We start from the raw sequence: 24,130 nt of genomic DNA, 5'->3' as shown, positions 1-24,130 counted from the left end.
TGGAGGTAGGTGACCAAACTGCACACAATACTCCAAATGAGGCCTCACAACTTCAACATAACATCCCATCTCCTGTGATCAATACTTAGACTTATGAAGGCCTATGTGCCAAAAGCTTTCTTTATGACCCCATCTGCAGGTGATGCCACTTTCAATGAATTATGGCCCTGTATTTCCAGATCCCTTTGTTCTACCACATTCCTTAGTTTCCTGCCATTCACTGTGTAAGGCCTTCCCTGGTTGGTTCTACTGAAGTGCAAAAACTCACACTTGTCTGCATTAAATTCCATCTGCCATTTTTCGGCCCATTTTCCAGCTGGTTCAGATCCCTATGCAAGCCATGACAGCCTTCCTCACTGTGCACTACACCCCCAATCTTGGTGTCATCTGCAAATTTGATGATCCAGTTAATCACATTATCATCCAATCATAGATATAGATGACAAACAACAAAGGACCCAGCTCCGATCCCTGTAGCACACCACTAGTCACAGGCCTTCTCTCAGAGAGGCAACCCTCTATTACCACTTTCTGGCTTCTCCCATAAAGCCAATCTCTAATTCAATTTAATACCTCATGTTGAATGCTGAGTGACTGAACCTTCTTGACAAGCCTCCCATGCGGGACTTTGTCAATTACCTTGCTAAAGTCCATGTAGACAACATCCACTGCTTTGCCTTCATCTGCTTTCCTGGTAACTTCCTCAAAAAACTCTGTGAGATTGGTTAGACATGAACACCATGCACAATCCCATGCTGACTAGACAACCCTTACAGTTATAAGACAACCACAATCTCAATAGTCTGACCTTCAGATCCCGATGAATCAACTTCTCCCGATGAATGTACTCAACACCATCCAACAATTGACGCATTATGCTTAAGGAAACTTCGGTCCGCTGTTGCTGATAGCTTTCTTGTATCCAGACATTTAAGCTCTTCTCGTACAACTTCATTTGGATGTACAGGTATGTCTTGTTATCCCTGCAACAGCGTAATTCAAAAAAAGAAATTGTAAGTTTTGAAAAATCATGAACAAGAAACTATGAAAAGATAGCCTGCATGTTTAAGAAACTTTATGCAGTCACACACACAGACTTCTAGTCAAGATGGCGCCTGCGTACAATGCTCCTTTGGCCAACATCTTCTGGATAAATCATGAAACCATCTTTTTCACTTCTTTTATGTTTGTTTGTTTCTCACATTGAATGAGATTCTGGAACTGTTGAAGCCTGTGTTTTGCTGTTTGGGTGCTTCAGCACTCTGCAGTCTCCGAGATGATTCTGGGAGGCAGATGCAGAGTGAGCGAACCTTGTGGTGAGAAGGCTGCAGGATGCCGCACAAGCCAGTGTTTGACTCCATTTCACCAATTGAAGCTTCTATCATTCGCCGATTAAAGCAATGAGGGCGACTGAAACATCGAGGTGAGTGCAGATGTTTGGGTGTTCCAGCACAGGATTCCGGGAGGCCGAGGCAGCGTGCACGAACTTTGTAGCGGGCAGGCTACAGGACACGGCTCAAACCCATGTTTGTCTCCATTTTGCCAATTAAAGCCCCAATTATTCGCCAATGAAAGCAATGAGGGAGATTGAAGCTTCAAAGCGAGTGCAGAGGGTGAGAGTGCAGAAGTGACCATTCGTCACAACTCATTCATTAATCCTGATAAAGGGTCTCAGCCCAAAACATCGACTCTTTATTCCTCTCCATAAATGCTTCCTGATCTGCTGAGTTCCTCCAGCATTTTGTGTGCGGTAGTAAGAAATATACAGAAGGGCCTGCATTCACTAGAATTCAGAAGAACGAGGAGTGACTTGATAGAACCTATCAAACATTGAAAGGCCTCCTAGAATGGAAGTGAAGAGGGTGTTTCCACGGTGAGGGTGTCTAGGTCCAGAGGACACAGCCTTAGAATAGAGGGCATCCTTTTAAAACGAAGGTGAGAAGGAATTTCTTCAACCGGAGTGTGGGGAATCTGTTGGATTTGTTGCCACAGGCAGCTCTGGAGGCCAAGTCATTGGGTATATTTAAGGCAGAGGTTTTTTTGATTACTCAGGGCATGAAGGGGTATGGGAGATTAGCAGGAGATTAGGGTTGAGAGGGAAAATGCATCAGCCATGATGAAATGGAGGAGCAGATGATGGGCCAAATGGCCTAATTCTGCTATTTCTTAGGGTCTTAAGCTCATTAATGCAAATATCTAATCAGCCAATCATGTCGTAGCAATCAATGCATAAAAGGTCAAGAGCTTCAGTTGTTGTTCAGACCAAACATCAGAATGTGGAAGAAACGTGATCTAAGTGACTTTGACTGTGAATGATTGTTAGTGCCAGACAGGGTGGTTGAAGTATTTCAGAAACTGTTAATCTCCTGAGATTGCCACACACAACAGTCTTTAGAGTTTGCAGAGAATGGTGCGAAAAACAAATGACATCCAGTGAGCAGCAGTTCTTGGGCAAAAATGCCTCGTTAATGAGAGAGGTCAGAGGAAAATGGCCAGACTGGATAAAGGTGACAATAACTCAAATAACCACGCATTACAGTAGTGGAATGCACAAGAGCATCTCTGAATGCACAGCACATTGAAACTTGAAATGGATGGGCTACAGCAGCAGTGAACCACACCGCATTCCATTCCTATATCTAATAAAGTAGCCACTGTGTGTAATTACAAATTTTATGCAGCAACAAAACTTACGTCTATTGTCTCATTACCTCTCTTCAAACCAGGAAGTGTGGTATCGAACAATGTTGGGATGTTCCATATTTGCCAAAACCACGGCCTCTCGTCTGGTGCTTCTAATTGGAGATTAAAGGCAACATGTCAGAGTCAAAGTCTCACGAGAAGGCAGGTTCATCAAAGCAATGCCGTTAAGCACAGATCAGCCATCGGGATGATTCACCAGGATTAGAGAGCAGGAGCATCGGCTGAGCAAGCTAGGGCTTTTCTCTTTGGGCTGACAGCATCCACTTATAGAGTGGACAGCCAGCACCTTTCCCCCAGGTTGGAAATGGCTAATACAAAAGTACAGGGAGTATGTCAGATTTTTTTTACATACAGGTGGTAAGTGTGATACACTGCTAGGGGTGATGGTAGAGGCAGATATATTGGCAACTTTTAAGAGACTAACAGATAGGCACATGGATGATCAAAAAATGGAGAGATATGTAGGTTGGATTGAACTTAAGAGTAGGTTAAAGAATGGTACAATATTGTGGGCTGAATGGACTGGACTATGCTGTACCATTCTATGTTCTACTTAAATATAAAGCACCCAAAATAATCTGATTCTTGGCAAATTTCCCACATTTATAATTTTAAAAAGCACTTCAATGATAGCGTGTGTTGGAATACCTGAGCGTAGAAACACAAGTCTCATTCTTTTCTCCCCTGCTGGACAGACCAAGCACCCAAGAGTGCCATCTAGGGGTTCACCCAAGAATCCTGCTCCAGGATTGGCGCACTGTTGTATGTTCTAAGTAGTTTGATGTTCCCCTCAAACCACTGTTGTACAAGCAGCTATCTCTTTCTATTTGACACAACTCCTTGGTCTCTGGAAAACTGCTGTATACAATGACTCAAAGTCATACAGCGCAGAAACAGACCCTTTGAATGCGCAGTCATTCACCTTACACCACTCCTACTCCAATCATTTTTATTCTCTCCCACATTCTCATCTCTCCCACCCCAGATTCTACCACTCCCCACACACTGGGGCTGATTTACAGTGGACAATTACCCCTCGTCCCCAGATTCTACCACTCCCCACACACTGGGGCTGATTTACAGTGGACAATTACCCCTCGTCCCCAGATTCTACCACTCACCACACACTGGGGCTGATTTACAGTGGACAATTACCCCTCGTCCCCAGATTCTACCACTCCCCACACACTGGGGCTGATTTACAGTGGACAATTACCCCTCGTCCCCAGATTCTACCACTCCCCACACACTGGGGCTGATTTACAGTGGACAATTACCCCTCGTCCCCAGATTCTACCACTCACCACACACTGGGGCTGATTTACAGTGGACAATTACCCCTCGTCCCCAGATTCTACCACTCCCCACACACTGGGGCTGATTTACAGAGGACAATTACCCCTCGTCCCCAGATTCTACCACTCCCCACACACAGGGGCTGATTTACAGTGGACAATTACCCCCTCGACCCCAGATTCTACCACTCCCTACACACTGGGGCTGATTTACAGTGGACAATTACCCCCTCGTCCCCAGATTCTACCACTCCCCACACACTGGGGCTGATTTACAGTGGACAATTACCCCCTTGTCCCCAGATTCTACCACTCCCTACACACTGGGGCTGATTTACAGTGGACAATTACCCCTCGTCCCCAGATTCTACCACTCCCCACACACTGGGGCTGATTTACAGTGGACAATTACCCCCTCGTCCCCAGATTCTACCACTCCCTACACACTGGGGCTGATTTACAGTGGACAATTACCCCTCGTCCCCAGATTCTACCACTCCCCACACACTGGGGCTGATTTACAGTGGGCAATTAACCAGCCGCCTGCCTTTAGGTGGTGGCGGACTCCAGACCACTAAGAGACCATAAGACACAGCAGCAGAATTCAACCCATCACATCTGCGCCGCCATTCGATAAAGGCTGTACTTCTCACCGTGCTGCTTTCTTCTGGTTGAGAGGGAGAACGTGCAAACTCCACACAGACAGTGCTTGAGGTCAGGAGTCTCTGGAGCTGTGGACACTGGTTCCAACGGTTGTACAATTGTGTCACCCTTTAACACATTCTACAAACATCTCTTGTACATCCACTGAGTTCATTCCACCTTCATGCACCATCCTCCGGCCCGTGAAAGCACTGCCAACTCCAAGTTACACTGAAACGTGTCATTTGCCTCAACAAGCAACACAGCCCAAAGATGTGCTGGGGGCAGCCCACAAGTGCTGCTATGCTTTCAGCGCCAACATAGCATGCCCACAATTCACTGAAGCTAACCTGTACATTTTAGACCACATTTTGGCCCATCAGATCTGTCAGCCATTCCATCATGGCTGATTTACTATCCCTCAACTCCATTCTCCTGCCTTCTCCTTGTAACCTTTGAAGCCCTGACTATTCAAGAACCCATCAACCTCCACTTTAAATATATCCAATGACTCGGCCTCCAGATGCATCTGTGGCAATGAATTCCACTGATTCACCACCCTCTGGTGAAATTCAAGCACATTTCTCTATTCTGAGGCTGTGTCCTCAGGTCCTAGACTCCCCACTGTAGGAAACATCCTCTCAACATCCACTCTAGCAAAAGGACCTCATAAAATACTTTCTTGCTCCCCTTAACAGCAATTTGATAACAATATACTGGATAATAAAATATTGGATAAGTGAATAAAAATGTTGGGAAGGTCAAGTTGTCCAATTCTGCTTTCATTTCAATTCCATAAAAGCTCTCATTACACCTGCCCAATGGTACAACCTCAGACTACATTCTCCAAGTACAGGAAACATCTTTCATTTCATCTTTTAGAATGTGGGATGAAACTGGTGCACCCGGAGGAAGTCACAGGGAGATCGTGCAATTATTTACAGACAGAGGTGGGAACACAACACCAATTTTCTAACTGCTGGCACAGTAAAGCACTGCACTGCCCACTATGCCAGGCTTCAGCCAGAACCTGAACATTTCACAAACAGCTTCAAGTAATCTCTAACCTCCATTCGTAGCTGGCTGAGGTTAACAGTTTAAAGAGGAAGAAAAAAAATACACTCACTCATCCCGTGTAGGTATTTCCTTGATCGCATAGAACGTTTCATCAACAGAATGCTTTGCTTTATAAACACAGCCAAATCCGCCTTCACCGATTATTCCTTTGTTAGTAAATTCCTTCATGCTGGATTTGTTCATTTTAATCAAGAAAAAAAACATAAATAGAAAGGAGTAAATAACCTTTCAACACAAAGAGCTGCTGGAGATCCGAAGCAACAAACTGAATGCTGGAGGAACTCAGCAGGTCAGGAGGTGTCTACAGTTTAGAAGGGAATAACCAGTCGACAGGTCCCAATGAAAGGCCCCAGTCTGAAACATCGGCTGTTTATTCCTTTGAGCTTCACCAGCGTTTTGTGTGTTGTTCCTTAAATAATCTTGCCAGCCACAGCACAGGAACATGACTTGTCCACCTTTGGCATTGAGGTTACTTAATGATACATTAGGGGAGGAGTGAAAAGGAGAGTTATAAAGGAACGCAAAGTGGAGAGAGAGTAACATTTAAGGATGCACTTTGAGTTTATGGTGAAAGGAGGGGTGTACAGGAGATCCACCATGGTACTCCCTGTGATGTATAGAAATTACACAGCTGCCCTTTATGTTACTGGTGGACTACATCTCTTCCCCTGTAGCACTCTCACCCCTTACCGGCCTGTTACCTTCTACACACACCCCAGCTCAGGCCAATGGAACTAATACTACTACCATCGGGCAGGAGGTACAGGAACCTTGTGTCCCACACCACCAGGTTCAGGAACAGTTCAATCATACGACTCCTGAACCAGTGCAGGTAACCGCAACATATACTGTAATTGATTTACTTATTATTATATTATTTCATTTTCTTCTTCTATATTAATGTATTGCATTGAACTGCTACTGCTAAGTTAACAAATTTCATGTCACACACCAGTGATAGTAAACCTGATTCTGAACTCTGAACTAATTCCACAACCTATAGACTCACTTTCAAGGAACCAAAGACTTACGTTCCCAGTATTTAGATTTTTTTTTATTTGCATGTTTTCTTTTGCGCATTGGGACCTCAAGGTAATATGTAGTATGATAATACAGCCGGCCCTCCTTATCGGCGGGGGATTGGTTTCGGGACCACCCCCCCCCCCTCGCGGATACCAAAATATGCAGATGCTCAAGTCCCTTATTTAACCTGCTCCAGTGCGGTGGTCTTTAGGACCCAGCGGAACCCCAGACTTTATTTAACCTGTCTCAATGCTGTGGACATTAGGACCCGGCGTAGCTCCACAGTGTTTCTGTTCACGAAAATAATCACGATTGCAGTTGAAAATAAGGTGGAAATAATAAAGCGATCGGAAAGAGGTGAAACGCCATCGGTCATTGGAAAAGCGTTAGGCTACAGTCGGTCAACGATTGGAACAATTTTAATGGAGCATTTGAAAGGCCCTGCCCCGATGAAAGCTACAATTATTACTAAGCAACACAGTGGTTTAATTATTGAAATATGTATGTTTCTTAAGTGTTCTATATGCATAGAAAGGTAAAATATGTACTAAATACTAAGAAAAACGTTTGACTTACTGACACTACATAATACCAGATATACCTGTTCCGACTTCAAATCCGACTTAAAGACGGACTCAGGAATGGAACTCATTCATAACTCGGGGACTGCCTGTACTGTTCATTTCTAGATTACTTGTAATACCTAATACAATGTAAATGCTATGTAAATAGTTGTTATACTGTACTGTTCAGGGAATAATGACAAGAAAAAATAGTCTGTACATGCTCAAACAACAAGTGTTGGAAGAGCACTTCTGGGTTTTCCCGATCCGCGGTTGGTAGAATCCGTGGATAAGGAGGGCCGACTGTATACACTCCGTGGCCACTTTATTCGACATTAGAGGGGAACCCAGTGAGGTCTTCTGCTGCTGTCACCTATCCACTTCAAGGGTGATGACTTCTCCAAGGTGACTTCAAGAAGTCATCACCCTGACACAGTGGTGTCAAGAAAACACTCTCTCCCTCAACATTGCAAAAACAAAGGAGCTGATTGTGGATTACAGGAGGAACGTAGACAGGCTAACCCCTATTGATATCAATGCATCTGGGATTGAGAGGGCGAACAGCTTTAAGTTCCTCGGCTTAAACATCACCAAGGATCTCACTGGTCTGTACATACCGGCTGTGAGGTGAAAAAAAAATCACAACAGCACCTCTTTCGCCTCAGACGGCTGAAGAAGTTTGGCATAAGTCCCCAGATCCTAAAGACTTTCTACAGGGGCACAATTGAGAACATCCTGACTGGGCTGCATCACTGCCTGGTGGGGGAACTGTACTTCTCTCAATCACAGGACTCTGCAGAGAGTGGTGCGGACAGCCCAGCGCATCTGTGGACGTGAACTTCCCACTATTCAAGATATTTACAGCATCAGGCATGTAAAAAGGGCCTGAAGGATCATTGGGGACCAAGTCACCCCAACCACAAACTGTTCCAGCTGCTACCATCCGGGAAACAGTACTGCAGCATAAAAGCCAGGACCAACAGGCTCTGGGAAAGCTTCTTCCACCAGGCCATCAGATGGATACAATTGTATTTCTATGCTATATTGACTGTTTTGTTGTACATACTATATATTACAAATTACTATAAATTGCATATTCAGAGATGGAGCATAAAGATTTTTACTCCTCACGTATGTGAAGGATGTAAGAAATAATGTCAATTCAATTCAACGTTGTGCATTCAGAGATGTTCTTCAGCACACCACTGTGTGGTTACTTGAGTTACTGACACCTTCCTGTCAGCTGGAACCAGTCTGGCCTTTCTTGTCTGCCCTCTCTCATTAAACAAGGCTTTTTCATCCACTGAACTGGATTTTTTTTTTTGTTTTTTGTACCATTTCCTTTGAACTCTAGAGACTTGTGCATGAAATTCCCAGGAGATGCTCAGTTTCTAAGACGCTCCAGCCATGCCATTTGGCACCAAATTTCATTCTATGGCTAATGTCATTTAGATCACATTTCTTCCCCATTTTGAAGTTTAGTCTAAACAACTGAATCTCTTGACACGTCTGCATGCTTTTGTACAATGACTTGCTGCCACATGATTGGCTGAATAGATATTTGCATAAATGAGGTATGCAGATTCACCTAAACAAATGTGGCTACTGAGGGCACATGTACATTGATATAAAATGCACTTTGAAATATGAAATTTTTGACCTTTGAACTTACATTTGTAAAGTTTCTTTGTACTGAAGTCTGTGCCAAGACCCATTTCATTTAATATACACTTTGAGATTTAACACAATGGGGAATGTGGGATGAGCCAGGCCCTTGCCCACTGAAACCACATCAACCATTTCTATTTTACTGCCCCCACATTCCCTGCATCCCCCACCCCCCGTGATTCTAACACTCGCCTACTTAAAGGGGCAATTTACTACAGCCAATTAACTGCAATTCTTTGGGATGGGGAGGGAAGCAGAAAACTCGGGAATCACAGAGAGAGCGTGCAAACTCCACACAGACAGCGCCAGAGGTCAGGACTGAACCCCAATCTCTGGCGCTGTGAGGCAGTGACACTGTGCCTTCCACATTTCTCTTCTTTAAGTGTTTGTTTGGCAGGACAGGAGCCCGCGCCGACCAATTACACCCACTAATCCTTTCACCTTTGAAACGTGCGAGGAAACAAACACAGTCACGGGGTTAAATGTGCAAACTCCCTATAGAGAGCAGTGGAACTGAACTCGGGTCGCTGGTGATAGCTTTGCTACAAATCATATTTAAATGCGAACATACAATATAGTCTCTTACCTTATTCTTAGGTTTTCACCTTTTCTCCTCTCCTGTAATTTAAAGAAGTGCAAAAGTGATTAACTTTCTCTAGTTTAGCCGATTAACATATGAGGAGCATTTGATGACTCTGGACCTGTACTGACTGACTCTAGAAAAATGAGGGGGAATCTCATTGAAACCTACTGAATGCTGAAAGGATTAGATAAAGTGGATGTGCAGAGGATGATTCCAATAATAGGAGAGTCCAGGAGCAGGGGCACAGCCTCAGAATAGCAGGATGTCTCTTTAGAACAGAGGAGGATTTCCTTTAGTAGAGAGGGCTGAATCTGTGAAACTCATTGCCACAAGTCTTTGAGAATATTTAAAGCAGAGGTTGATAGGTTCTTGATTAGTAAGCGGGTGAAAGGTTACAGGGAGAATGCAGGAGAATGGGGATGAGCGGAAAAATAAATCACCCATGATGGAATGGTGGAGCAGACTCGATGGACTGAATGGCTTAATTCTGCTCTTATGTCTTTTGGTAAATCAGTCCTTGTGTGGTTGGGGGGGGGGGGGTGCGGTTACTGGTGAAAATAAAATGGAATGAATATATGCTTAGTGTAAACGTGTTGTTGATAGTCAGCATAGACTCCAGTGGGCCAAAGGTCCTGTTTATGGGCTGTCTCTCACTGTAAATGGTGGCTACTAATCATGGAGTCTTAGCAAGGACTGACAGCAGATGATAGTGGTCAGGGTAAGTTGATGGGTATCAACCCCCTGGATATGTAATAGAAACATAGAAAATAGGTGCAGGAGTAGGCCATTCAGCCCTTCGAGCCTGCACCGCCATTCAGTATGATCATGGCTGATCATCCAACTCAGAACCCTGTACCTGCTTTCTCTCCATACCCCCTGATCCCTTTAGCCACAAGGGCCATATCTAACTTCCTCTTAAATATAGCCAATGAACCGGCCTCAACTGTTTCCTGTGGCAGAGAATTTCACAGATTCACCACTCTCTGTGTGAAGAAGTTTTTCCTCATCTCGGTCCTAAAAGGCTTCCCCTTTATCCATAAACTGTGACCCCTCATTCTGGACTTCCCCAACATCAGAAACAATCTTCCTGCATCTAGCCTGTCCAATCCCTTTAGAATTTTATACGTTTCAATAAGATCCTCCCCCAATCTTCTAAATTCCAGTGAGTATAAACCTAGTCGATCCAGTCTTTCTTCATATGAAAGTCCTGCCATCCCAGGAATCAATCTGGTGAACCTTCTCTGTACTCCCTCTATGGCAAGAATGTCTTTCCTCAGATTAGGGGACCAAAACTGCACACAATATTCTAGGTGCGATCTCACCAAGGCCTTGTACAACTGCAGTAGAACCTCCCTGCTCCTGTACTCAAATCCTTTTGCTATGAATGCCAACATACCATTTGCCTTTTTCACCACCTGCTGTACCTGCATGCCCACCTTCAATGACTGGTGTACAATGACACCCAGGTCTCGTTGCATCTCCCCTTTTCCTAATCGGCCACCGTTCAGATAATAATCTGTTTTCCTGTTCTTGCAACCAAAGTGGATAACCTCACATTTATCCACATTAAATTGCATCTGCCATGAATTTGCCCACTCACCTAACCTATCCAAGTCACCCTGCATCCTCTTAGCATCCTCCTCACAGCTAACACCGCCGCCCAGCTTCGTGTCATCCGCAAACTTGGAGATGCTGCATTTAATTCCCTCGTCTAAATCATTAATATATATTGTAAACAACTGGGGTCCCAGCACTGAGTCTTGCGGTACCCCACTAGTCACTGCCTGCCATTCTGAAAAGGTCCCGTTTACTCCCACTCTTTGCTTCCTGTATGCCAACCAATTCTCTATCCACATCAATACCATACCCCCAATACCATGTGCTTTAAGCTTGCACACTAATCTCCTGTGTGGGACCTTGTCAAAAGCCTTTTGAAAATCTAAATATACCACATCCACTGGCTCTCTCCTATCCACTCTACTAGCTACATCTTCAAAAAATTCTATAAGATTTGTCAGACATGATTTTCCTTTCACAAATCCATGCTGACTTTGTCCGATGATTTCACCTCTTTCCAAATGTGCTGTTTTCACATCTTTGATAACCGACTCTAGCATTTTCCCCACCACCGATGTCAGACTAACCAGTCTATAATTCCCCAGTTTCTCTCTCCCTCCTTTTTTAAAAAGTGGGGTTACATTAACCACTCTCCAATCCTCAGGAACTAATCCAGAATCTCAGGAGTTTTGAAAAATTATCACTAATGCATCCACTATTTCTTGGGCTACTTCCTTAAGCACTCTGGGATGCAGACCATCTGGCCCTGGGGATTTATCTGCCTTTAATCCCTTCAATTTACCTAACACCACTTCCCTACTAACATGTATTTCCCTCAGTTCCTCCATCTCACTAGACCCTCGGTCCCTTACTATTTCCGGAAGATTATTTATGTCCTCCTTAGTGAAGACAGAGCCAAAGTAGTTATTCAATTGGTCTGCCATGTCTTTGTTCCCTATGATCAATTCACCTGTTTCTGACTGTAAAGGACCTACTTTTGTCTTGACCAATCTTTTTCTTTTCGCGTATCTATAAAAGCTTTTACAGTCAGTTTTTATGTTCCCTGCCAGCTTTCTCTCATAATCTTTTTTCCCTTTCCTAATTAAGCCCTTTGGCCTCCTCTGCTGGTCTCTGAATTTCTCCTGGTCCTCAGGTGTGCTGCTTTTTTTTGCTAATTTGTATGTTTCTTCTTTGGACTTGATTCTATCCCTAATTTCCCTTGTCAGCCACGGGTGCACTACCTTCCCTGGTTTATTCTTTTGCCAAACTGGGATGAACAATTGTTGTAGTTCATCCATGCGATCTTTAAATGCTTGCCATTGCATATCCACTGTCAACCCTTTAAGTATCATTTGCCAGTCTATCTTAGCTAATTCACGTCTCATATCTTCAAAGTTACCCTTCTTTAAGTTCAGAACCTTTGTTTCTGAATTAACTATGTCACTCTCCATCTTAATGAAGAATTCCACCATATTATGGTCACTCTTACCCAAGGGGCCTCACACGACAAGATTGCTAACTAACCCTTCCTCATTGCTCAATACCCAATCTAGAATGGCCTGCTCTCTAGTTGGTTCCTCGACATGTTGGTTCAGAAAACCATCCCGCATACATTCCAAGAAATCCTCTTCCTCAGCACCCTTACCAATTTGGTTCACCCAATCTATATGTAGATTGAAGTCTCCCATTATAACTACTGTTCCTTTATTGCATGCATTTCTAATTTCCTGTTTAATGCCATCCCCAACCTCACTACTACTGTTAAGTGGCCTGTACACAACTCCCACCAGCATTTTCTGCCCCTTAGTGTTATGCAGCTCTACCCATATCGATTCCACATCCTCCAGGCTAATGTCCTTCCTTTCTATTGCGTTAATCTCCTCTCTAACCAGCAATGCTACCCCACCTCCTTTTCTTTCCTGTCTATCCCTCCTGAATATTGAATATCCCTGGATGTTGAGCTCCCATCCTTGGTCACCCTGGAGCCATGTCTCTGTGATCCCAACTATATCATATTCATTAATAACTATCTGCACATTCAATTCATCCACCTTGTTACGAATGCTCTTCGCATTGACACACAAAGCCTTCAGACTTGTTTTTACAACACTCTTAGCCATTATACAATTATGTTGAAAAGTGGCTCTTATTGCTTTTTGCCCTGGATTTGCCTGCCTGCCACTTATACTTTTCACCTTACTACTTTTGCTTCTACCCTCATTTTACACCCCTCTGTCTCTCTGCACTTGTTCCCATCCCCCTGCCACATTAGTTTAAAGCCTCCTGATCAGCAGTAGCAAACGCTCCCCCTAGGACATTGGTTCCAGTCCAGCCCAGGTACAGACCGTCCTGTTTATACCAGTCCCACCTCCCCCAGAACTGGTTCCAATGCCCCAGAAATTTGAATCCCTCCCCCTTACACCATTTTTCAAGCCACGTATTCATCTGAAATATCCTCCTATTTCTACTCTGACTAGCACGTGGCACTGGTAGTAATCCAGAGATTATTACCTTTGTGGTCCTACTTTTTAGTTTATCTCCTAACTCCCTAAATTCACCTTGTAGGACCTCATCCCGTTTTTTACCTATATCGTTGGTACCTATGTGCACCACGACCACTGGCTGTTCACCCTCCCATTCCAGAATGTCCTGCAGCCGCTCAGAGACATCCTTGACCCTTGCACCAGGGAGGCAACATACCATCCTGGAGTCTCTTTTGCGGCCGCAGAAACGCCTATCTATTCCCCTTACAAACAAATCCCCTATCACTATAGCTCTCCCACTCCTTTTCCTTCCCTCCTGTGCCACAGAGCCACCCATGGTGCAATGAACTCGGCTGCTGCTGCCTTCCCCTGATGAGACATCTCCCCCAACAGTATCCAAAACAGTATACCTGTTTAGGAGGGAGATGACCTCAGGGGACTCCTGCACTACCTGCCTACTGCTACGCTGTCTAGATCCCTGGATTTCTGGATCTCCCCCCAGGTGTGCAAAAGTAATAGGGGGTATTCCTATCTCAACTCAACAGGACCCTGGAACTGGAATTAAACAGCTGGGGTTACTGACCAGACCTAGGTCTCAGGAGGGGAGATGTCAGGGGGTAGAGCAGTGGTTTCTGCTTCAGGGGTGGAAAGGAGAAGCTCCTGTAAATGGGCTGTGAGTGGGTTGGTGCTTGGAGCAGAGATGGAGTTAACCCTTGGCAGGGGCAAGGCCTCCCATGTTCATTGTCATTGGCTTTCAGTTTTAGAGAATGTGCGGGGAACCAGGGAGATTCATACTGCAGTGTCGGCTCGATGGTGGAGTGCTCCTACTGCCCTCTGCTGGCGTACAGCCAAGTGACAGCACCTACACTGCAAAATTTCTCATAAAACACAACGCTGGAAATCCAGAGCAACACCCACAAAACACTGGAGAAACTCAGCAGGTCAGGCGGCATCTATGGAAATGAACAAAAAGTCAGCATTTCGGGCCAAGACTTTCACCAGGACTGGGAGGAAGGAGGAATAAACCAGAATAAAAAGGCGGGGGAAAGGGAAGGAAGTGGTAGGTGAAGCAAGGTGAGTGGGGGAGGGCTGAAAGCTGATAGGTGAAAAAGGCTAGAGAAGGGTGCACCTGGGAGAGGTGACAGGCAGGTGAGAAGAACAAGTAAGAGGTCAAAGTGGGGAATAGAGGAAGTGGGAGGGGAGAGAGGGAAAACACTGTAAATTGGAGAAATTAATGCTCATGCCATCAGGTTGGAGATTGCCCAGACAGAATATGAGTTGCTGCTCTTCCAATCTGAGATGGCCTCATTGTGGCAGAACAGGAGACCATGGATGGACGTGTCAGAATGGGAATGGTGACAGGAATTAAAATCCCTCTTTTTGCGGATGGATCTAAAGTGCTTGACCCTCCTCACCGAGCCTCTTCGCAGAGGGAGCAAGTGAAGGCTTAACTTCACAGCCCATTGGTAAATCAGTTTATTACCATCACGGGTACTGAGCCACAGTGGAAAACTTTGTTATGCCTCTCACTCATACACATCATTCACCATGTGAGTAGTAAAGGGAACGCAATAACAAGGTGAGAATAAAGTGTAACGGCTACAAAGGAAGTGCAGTGCAGATTGTGAGGCCAGGAGTCCATCTTATAAGAAGTGTGTTCAAGAGTCTGATAATAGTGGGACAGAAGCTGTCCTCGAGCCTGGCAGTACAGGTGTCCCCCGCTTTTCAAATGTTCACTTTATGACACCTCGCTGTTACGAAAGACCTACATTAGTTACCTGTTTTCGCTAACAGAAGGTGTTTTACTGTTATAAAAAAAGGCAGCACGTGCACCGAGCAGCCAAGCTCCTCCCCCGGAACTGCATTCTAGCCGGCATTGCTTAAACACGTGCCTGTGAGCATCTGTGCTTTATGTCGATTTATTTTGTGCATCCGTTAGCAAGATGAGTTCTAAGGTATCGGAAAAGCCTAAAAGAGCTAGTAAGGATGCTACGCTTAGCGTAAAACTAGACATAATTAAGCGTTTTGATCATGGTGAACGAAGCAAGGACATTGTCCACGCGTTGAATTTGCCTGCATCCACCATTTGCACTATTTACACGCAGAGAGAAAGAATCTTGAAAACTGCCAATGGTTGGTTCTGCTCGTAGCAAAGTAGTCTCTTTCAGTCAGCATCCAACAATGGATAAAATGGAAAGTCTATTGCTTGAGTGGATTGATGGGTGTACAAAGTGTGGTGTTCCAATAAGTTATCTTATACTTAAGGAGAAATCAGTCTTTTCAATAAGCTGAAACAGAAAGCACTGGACGATGGTGATGAAAGTGGAATTTAAAGGTAGTCATGGGTGGTTTGATCGGTTTCTGAGGTAAGAGCAGCTTCATAGCTTAAAGTTTACTGGAGAGAGGCTGATACTGAAGCTGCCGAAAAGTTCCCAGCAGAACTGAAGAAAATAATTACAGAAGATGGTTATTCATATAAGCAAGTGCTTAACTGTGATGAAACTGCAATTTATTGGAAAAAATTGCCAAGCAAGACATTTATTTCGATAGAAGAAACTGACAGGTGAAGAGCTGATGCAATTGCAAGAGGAAAGGATAACAATCAAAACTGAATGCAGTAGTGAAGTCATCCAGGAACAGAACGTGAAGCGTGAGATTTTCGCTGCGATTGACAACGCTACAATGATTGCAGAAAAGTATGACTTTAATTTTGGAAGGGTACGTAGGTTTAGGGCATATTTGCAGGATGGTTTGAGTGCTTACAAAGAACTGTATGATAGAAAAATGCTCGAGGCTAAGCAGTCAAGCATACTGTCATTTTTCAAGCCTTCCACATCACCCACAGCAGACGATGACATCGAGGCGGGCAGACATAGAAGACGTTAGTGACCTGCCTGCCCTGATGGAAACAGATGATGAGGAGATGACACCCCAGTCTCCTGTACCTCCCACCACCCCAACCAACCCTCAGCCTAACAGACCATCATCAGTGTGCTCACTGTCTTCCTGATTCCGGTAAGTAAAACTACACTGTACATACATTATTTCTACTTTATAAGGCTGTGTATTTTTATGTGTTATTTGGTATGATTTGGCAGCTTCATAGCTTAAAGTTACTGGAGAGAGTGCTTTCGATACGCTAGTAGCGCTACGTAGTGAGATCATACGCTACGTAGTGAGATTTTTGCTACGCTAGACAGTGCTGCAATGATTGCAGAAAAGTATTTCTACTTTATATAGGCTGTGTATTTATCATATAATTCCTGCTTTTACTATATGTTACTGTTATTTTAGGTTTTATGTGTTACTTGGCATGATTTTGTAGGTTTTTTTAGGTCTGGGAATGCTCACAAATTTTTCCCATCTTAATAAATGATAATTGCTTCTTCACTTTACGACATTCCAGCTTACAGGAATGCTCTACCTTTGGATAGCAGGGGAAACCTGTATGTGCTTTCAGACTTGTACATCTTCTGCCTGATGGGAGACGGGAGAAGAGGTGGTGGGTAGGGTCTTTGATTATCCTGGCTGCTTGACTGACGCAGTGAGAAGCTTAGACAGAGTGGAGGTTAGTTCTTTTGATGTGCACAACTCTCTGCAGTCACAGACAGAGCAGCTGCCATATCCAAGCCCTGGTGCATCCAGACAGAATGCCTTCTTCGGGGCATTGATTAAAAATTAGTGAAGACCAAAGGGGACATGCCAAATTTCTTCAGCCTCCTGAAGAAGTTGAGGTGTTGGTGTACCGGGTCCACCACACGGATAAGGCTGGAACCAATCAGCTTCTTACTCGGGGTCGGAGGAAAATGGCCCCACTTCACAGTCAGTGGATAAGAGGTGCTATGTGAGACACAGACACAGCTGCATAGGGCGATCCCATACCACACATTTTTAAGCTGGGTTACAGCCTCCAGGGCCACCTGCCTTTTCGTGCAGCCCAGTGGAGTCCACCTTCCATGTCTAAATGTAACTTGAGAGGCCGCAGCCCCTGTACTTGACCCTGGAGAGGGTCCAGAGTAGATTTACGAGAATGATCCCAGGAATGAAAGGGTCAATTATGGGGAGCAGCTGATGCCTCTGGGCCTGTACTCACTGGAGTTTAAACGAGCAAGGGGGGGGGGGGGAAATCTCATTGACACCTATCGAATATTGAAAGGCCTAGTTAGACCGACATGGACAGGATACTTTCTATAATGAGGGAGTCCAGGATGAGAAGGCGTAGCCTTAGAAGGGTGTTCCTTTAGAACAGAGATGAGGAGGAATTTGTTTAGCCAGAGGGTGGTGAATCTGTGGAATTCATAGCCACAGACAGTTGTGGAGGCCATGTCAGTGGTTTTTTAATGTGGAGGCTGACAGGATCTTGATCAGTAAAGGTGTGAAAGGTTAAGGGAAGAAGGAAAGGGAAGAGGGTTGAAAAGGAAAATATATCAGCAATGACTGAATGCTGGAATAGACTCGATGGGCTGAGTGGTCTAAATCTGCTCCTATGTCTTATGGTCTTATGTTCGGGTTGTATGATATCTGGGCTCCTGGTATGGAGGGGAGGAAGGGGAGAAGTGTGAGTTGGTTGAGGAACTTCATTATTTACTCAGGGAGGCCTTTCACAGGGCAAGGCAGAGTGGGCAAGGCAGAGTGGGCAAAGCCTTTCATAGGGCAAGGCAGAGTGGGCAAGGCCTTTCATAGGGCAAGGCAGAGTGGGCAAGGCCTTTCATAGGGCAAGGCAGAAAGGGCAAGGCCTTTCATAGGGCAAGGCAGAGTGGGCAAGGCCTTTCATAGGGCAAGGCAGAGAGGGCAAAGCCTTTCATAGGGCAAGGCCTTTCACAGGGCAAGGCAGAGTGGGCAAGGCCTTTCATAGGGCAAGGCAGAGTGGGCAAGGCCTTTCATAGGGCAAGGCAGAGTGGGCAAGGCCTTTCACAGGGCAAGGCAGAGTGGGCAAGGCCTTTCACAGGGCAAGGCAGAGTGGGCAAGGCCTTTCATAGGGCAAGGAAGAGAGGGCAAAGCCTTTCATAGGGCAAGGCAGAGAGCTGTCTGTGTGAGGCTGGAGTGCATCCTCGAAGGCGTGGGTCACATTAAAGCTAAAATTGTTGTTAGCATAGTAAGTAAGTAAATGAAAATATGAAAAGGATGGAGGGGAATGGAAACAATTCATGCAAAGAGATATCATAGAATTTATGGGCTGAATGGCTCTTTTCTCTGCAGTAATCACGGTCATGCCTCACATAAAGAAAGCACTATGCTCAAACAGCAATTTAATATTAACAAACAAGCTATCTTACCTCAAAAGATCCCATCGTATTCGTCCAAGTTGGTGCTAATCGCCTGACATTATAACAAGAAACCACTATTGATCATCCAGTTTAAATAACAAGCGGTCATCCTCACTTCCAAAAACCAAACATTAGCCAGGCAAGAGGTTAAATGTCACAAGGAAATGATCCTATAAAGCTAGTGAGAGCAAATAGCCCTGACCAACACACCAGTTTCTATATATTGGCGTACAAATCTGTCATTCCAGCATTACAAAAGCTGACCTCAGGGTAAGAGCAGAATTAGGCCATTTGGACCATCAAGTCTGCTCTGCCATTCAGACATGATTACACACACACACACACACCATGCTGGAGGATCGCAGCAGGTCAGGTGGCACCCGTGAAAGGGAATAAACAATTGATGTTTCGGCCGAGTCTTTTCATCAGGCCTGAGAAATTAACTAGTTCAAGTTGATGTAAATTGCCAGCCGTTATAACAAGAACGATTATTAATACCTCATTAGAATATTGTTTCATCAATAGGTCCCAAAATGTCAACTGCTTATTTCCTCTCCATAGATGCTGCCTGACCTGCAGAGTTCCTCCAGCATTTTGTATGTATAGCTCTGCAGAATCTCTTGTAGTTATTCAATCGTGGGTGCTTTTTTCCTCAACCACATAACCCTAACCCCCTAACTAATCGAGAACCTTTCAACCTCTGCCTCACATAGAGAAAGCACGATGGCTTGGCCTCCCTGGCAATGAATTCCACCCTCTAGAGGGCTGAAGAAATTCCCCCTCAGCTTAGTTTTGAAGATCCAGGGCCCTCGGATGTCTGGAAGTGTCTGATGGAGAACAGAGCACCTCTGCGGTGTGGCCATGGTTGCAACACAGGAAACCCAGCAGCTAGTGAGAGCTCACACACAGCAATAAGACTACAACCAGACAGTCCGTGAATAAGTACCCAAGGAAACAGGCGAAGCCCTCAAGTGTTGCTGAATCTTCTACATCCATTTCTAAGGAAATATAGTTCCTTGCTTTAACATCTTACAGTCATAGAGCACTACAGCACAGAAACAGGCCATTTGGCCCATCTAGTCCATGCCAAACTGTTATTCTTCCTAGTCCCATCAACCCACACCCAGATCATAGTCCTCCAGACCCCTCCCATCCATGCACTTACCTAAAGTTTTTCTAAATATTGAGATCAAACCCAAAACCACCACTTCCGCTGGCAGCTCATTCCACACTCTCACCACCCTCTGAGTGAAGAGGTTCTCCCTCACGTTCCCCTTAATCATTTCACCTTTCACCATGACCTTAAGTTCTAACCGTACCCAACCCTGAGAGGAAAATGCCTACTTGCATTACCCCTATCTATACCTATTATAATTTTGTATACCTCTATCAAATTTCCCCTTATTCTTCTATGCTCCAGGGAATAAAGTCATAACCTATTTAACTTTTCCCTATAACTCAAGTTCCAGCAACGTCCTTGTGAATTTTCTATGTGCTCTTTCAATCTGCAGGTAGGTGACAAGGGTAACACATGCAATGCTGCAGCACACTCTCAACACACGGACAACACTCAAAGTGTGGACGAGGAACGCCAGCACAGTGCTCCAGAATTGGTTTGAAGGTGTTTCCTTCGGAATTATAGATGCCATGGCATGATTTCCACTAGGCCACAGCTAATAAAATTCACTACAAATACCAAGTTCACACAGGACAAGCATTCAGTACCTTGGCATTCTGGACCCAGAAGTATTCCCCTGTAAAACAAAGATACAAGGCCATAAGATATAGGGGCAGAATAAGGCCATTCAGCCCATCAAACTGCTCTACCATTCAATCATGGCTGATTGCTTGCAACCCCATTCTCCTGCTCTCTCACCCTTACCAATCAACAACCGAACAACCTCAGTCTTGAATACACCCAATGACTTGCCTTTCACAGCCCCTGCACAGATTCACCACCCTCCAACACAGATGGGTGGACATGACCTGAGGGCATGGAGAGAGGCCACTACTTGCGATAGAACACCTCGGTTCTTTTTGTTGCTTTAATACCAAAAACAGAAAATGCTGGAAACACTCAGCAGATCAGGCAGCACCTGTGTTCTGGCCCAGGTCCTTCCAGTTGGCACCATTGTAATATTTTTGTTACTTCCAGCAACAGGTGAGGCTTTGGTCTGCACTTTACTACTGAATCTCCCTCCGTCTAGAACGAACAGAGTAGATGTACCACAAGCGAAGGAGGTAGGGAGCATGTGAAGAGGAGGTGGAGGGAGTCAGGGTGGAGAGACGGAGGGACGGGCTGAGCGGAGCTCAGAATCACAGAGGATGAGCGGGACTGGATTGGTGGGAGGGGAGGTGTGGACAGATGGAGTAGATAATCTGAAAGCATCAAAGAGCAGAGGCAGATTCCCATTCCCTGCAAGAAGCCACACCTGTGGGCATACACAGAGACTGTTCAGGACCACTTGAAGAAGCAAGACTCCCCCCTCAATGTTTTAAATACCAGACAAGCATGACTGGAAGATAAATTTCAACTGCAGACAGATTAACTTCGTATATTCGAGCCATAGAACACTATAGCACAGAAATAGGCCCTTTGGCCCATCAAGTCTGCGTCAAATTGTTATTCTGCTGACTCCCGTTGACCAGCACCTAGACCATAGTCCTCCATACTCCTCCCATTCCTGTACTTATCCAGACTTGCACCACCCTCTCAGTGAAGAAATTCCCCCTCAGGTTCCACTGAAATATTTCAGCTTTCTCCCGTAAACTATGACGTCTAGTTCACCCAACCTCAGCAGGAGAAGTCTGTTTGTGTTTACTCTCTCGCACTCATACACATCTCCCACAAGCAGCAAGATACTTGCCCCAGGACTGCCAAAACTGCTAATCCTGAATTTGGTTGTCACCATGTTAACAGTGGAATTTAATCTGGAAGAAGCAGCACAGTGAAACAGCTGGTGGAGCTGCTACCACCGAGTGCCAGCGGTCTGGGTTCAGTCCTGACCTCCGGAGCTATCCTGTGTGGAGTATGTGTGTTCTCTCTAACCTTGTGTGTTTCCTCCTTGTGCTCCTACATCCAAAAGACGTGTGGGATGGTAGATTAATGAGCCACTGTAAATTGCCCCTCATTTGTAGGCCGAGTGGTAGAACTGTTGTGGAAGTGTGGGGAATAGGTTCGAGGGGAAACTACTGGTGGGATGGGATAGCATTGATTTGATGGGCCAAATGACTTTGCCAATCATAAACACAGAATCAGTGCTATAGAATCTGGAGTACCGATATTGGCTGAAGGATAACTATCAGTCTGGGTACAATAGAAAAGAGATCACCTTTATTCGCCATATACAAGTTTCCCCCCCTATTCGAAGGCAGAGCGTTTCTATGAAACGGTTCGTAAGCCGGAATGTCGTAAAGTGAAGAAGCAATTACCATTGATTTATATGGGAAAAATTTGTGAGTGTTCACAGACCCAAAAAATAACCTACCAAATCATGCCAAATAACACATAAAACCTAAAATAGCAGTAACATAGAGTAAAAGCAAGAATGATCTGATACACAGCCTATATAATGTAGGTACACAATGCTGGAAGAACTCAACAGGCCAGGCAGCATCCGTGAGAAAAGAGTAGCCAAGGTTTCGGGCCGAGACCCTTCATCAGGAATGGGGGGGGGGGGGGGGGGGGAAGAGAGGGCCAAAGCTCAGTAATAGAGATAGGGGAGGGGGTAGGGCCTAGAGGCGCCAGGTGGAAAACCAATCAGAGGAAAGATAAAGGAGGGAGGGGGAGGGGATAAGCATGAAAAAACTGTAGAGATAAAGGAGCAGGAAGTTGAAAGGGGAGAGAGGCAGAGAGGTACCTGGGATAGGGGAAGGGGGAGGGGGAGGGGGAGGGAATTACCGGAAATTGGAGAATTCAATGTTCATACTACCAGGCTGGAGGCTACCCAGACGGTAGATGAGGTGTTGCTCCTCCAACCTGAGTTTGGCCTCATCATGGCAGTAAAGGAAGCCATGTATGGACATATCTAGATGGGAATGAGAGGCAGAGTTGAAGTGGGTGGCAACCGTGAGGTCCTGTCTATTGTGATGGACGGAGCGTAGGTGCTCGACGAAGCGGTCCCCCAATCTGTATCGGGTCTCGCCGATGTAGAGGCCGCCGCACCGGGAGCACCAGATGCAATAGACAACTCCAGCAAACTCGCAGGTGAAGTGTTGCCCCACCTGGAAGGACTGTCTGGGGCCCGGAATGGTGGTAAGGGGGGAGGTGTGGGGACAGGTGTAGCATTTGCGCTTACAGGGATAAGTGCCAGGTGGGAGTTCTGTGGGGAGGGACGTGTGGACCAGGTAGTCGTGGAGGGAACGATCCCTGTGAAAAGCTGAGAGGGGTAGGGAGGGAAAGATGTGCTTGGTGGTGGGGTCCTGTTGAAGGTGGCGAAAGTTGCGGAGGATAATGTGTTGGATCCGGAGGCTGGTGGGGTGGTAGGTGAGGACAAGGGGAACCCTGTCCCTGTTGTGGTGACGGGAGGATGGGTTAAGGGCTGGAGTGCGGGAAGTGGAGGAGATACGGGTGAGGGCATCTTTGATGACGCCAGAAGGGAAACCACGATCCTGAAAGAAAGAGGACATTTGAGAAGTCCTGGAACGGAAAGCCTCATCCTGGGAGCAGATGCAGCGGAGACGGAGGAACTGGGAATAGGGAATGGCATTTTTGCATTGGACAGGGTGGGAAGAGGTATAGTCAAGATAGTTATGGGAGTCAGTGGGTTTGTAGAAGATGTCAGTGGATAGTCTGTCTCCAGAGATGGAGACCGAGAGATCAAGAAAGGAGAGAGAAGTGTCCGAGATGGACCAAGTGAATTTAAGGGCTGGGTGAAAGTTAGAAGCAAAATTGATGAAATTGACGAGCTCCACATGGGTGCAGGAAGCAGCACCAATGTAGTTGTCAATGTAGCGGAGGAAAAGTTGGGGAGTGGTGCCAGTATAGATTTGGAGCATAGACTGTTCCACATAACCCACAAAGAGGCAGGCACAGCTGGGGCCCATGCGAGTGCCCATGGCTACGCCCTTGATCTGGAGAAAGTGGGAAGAACCAAAGGAGAAGTTATTGAGAGTTAGAACAAGCTCCGCCAACCGGTGGTGCTGGGGAACTGGTGGAGTCTGTTATCCAAAAAGTAGCGGAGGGCTTTGAGGCCTTCTTGATGGGGGATGGAGGTGTATAAGATTTGAACATCCATGGTAAAAATGAAGCGGTCGGGGCCAGGGAATT

At 45.5% G+C, this 24,130-nt stretch overlaps 1 protein-coding gene across 4 annotated transcripts in view; it reads right to left on the bottom strand.

The window, feature by feature from the left end:
• LOC140733372 (interferon-induced, double-stranded RNA-activated protein kinase-like) overlaps positions 1–24,130 on the bottom strand; it is a 78,515-nt gene that overhangs the window by 19,143 nt on the left and 35,242 nt on the right. For 2 of the 4 annotated variants that reach the window (XM_073056618.1, XM_073056619.1), the window contains exons 12-17: positions 20,587–20,615; positions 18,871–18,913; positions 9,558–9,589; positions 5,767–5,886; positions 2,712–2,795; positions 809–983 (exon numbers count right to left, since the gene is read on the bottom strand). In XM_073056618.1, coding sequence (XP_072912719.1) covers positions 809–983; positions 2,712–2,795; positions 5,767–5,886; positions 9,558–9,589; positions 18,871–18,913; positions 20,587–20,615 — 483 coding nt within the window. The remainder of the gene's footprint in view (positions 1–808; positions 984–2,711; positions 2,796–5,766; positions 5,887–9,557; positions 9,590–18,870; positions 18,914–20,586; positions 20,616–24,130) is intronic. The other 2 variants (XM_073056621.1, XM_073056620.1) reach the window with 2 other exon arrangements.

The sequence above is a fragment of the Hemitrygon akajei genome, chromosome 9 (assembly GCF_048418815.1).
Source record: "Hemitrygon akajei chromosome 9, sHemAka1.3, whole genome shotgun sequence".
Classification (NCBI taxonomy): Eukaryota; Metazoa; Chordata; class Chondrichthyes; order Myliobatiformes; family Dasyatidae; genus Hemitrygon; species Hemitrygon akajei.
Note: the sequence above shows the minus strand (reverse complement) of the source record. Positions and strands in the feature narration are given on the sequence as shown.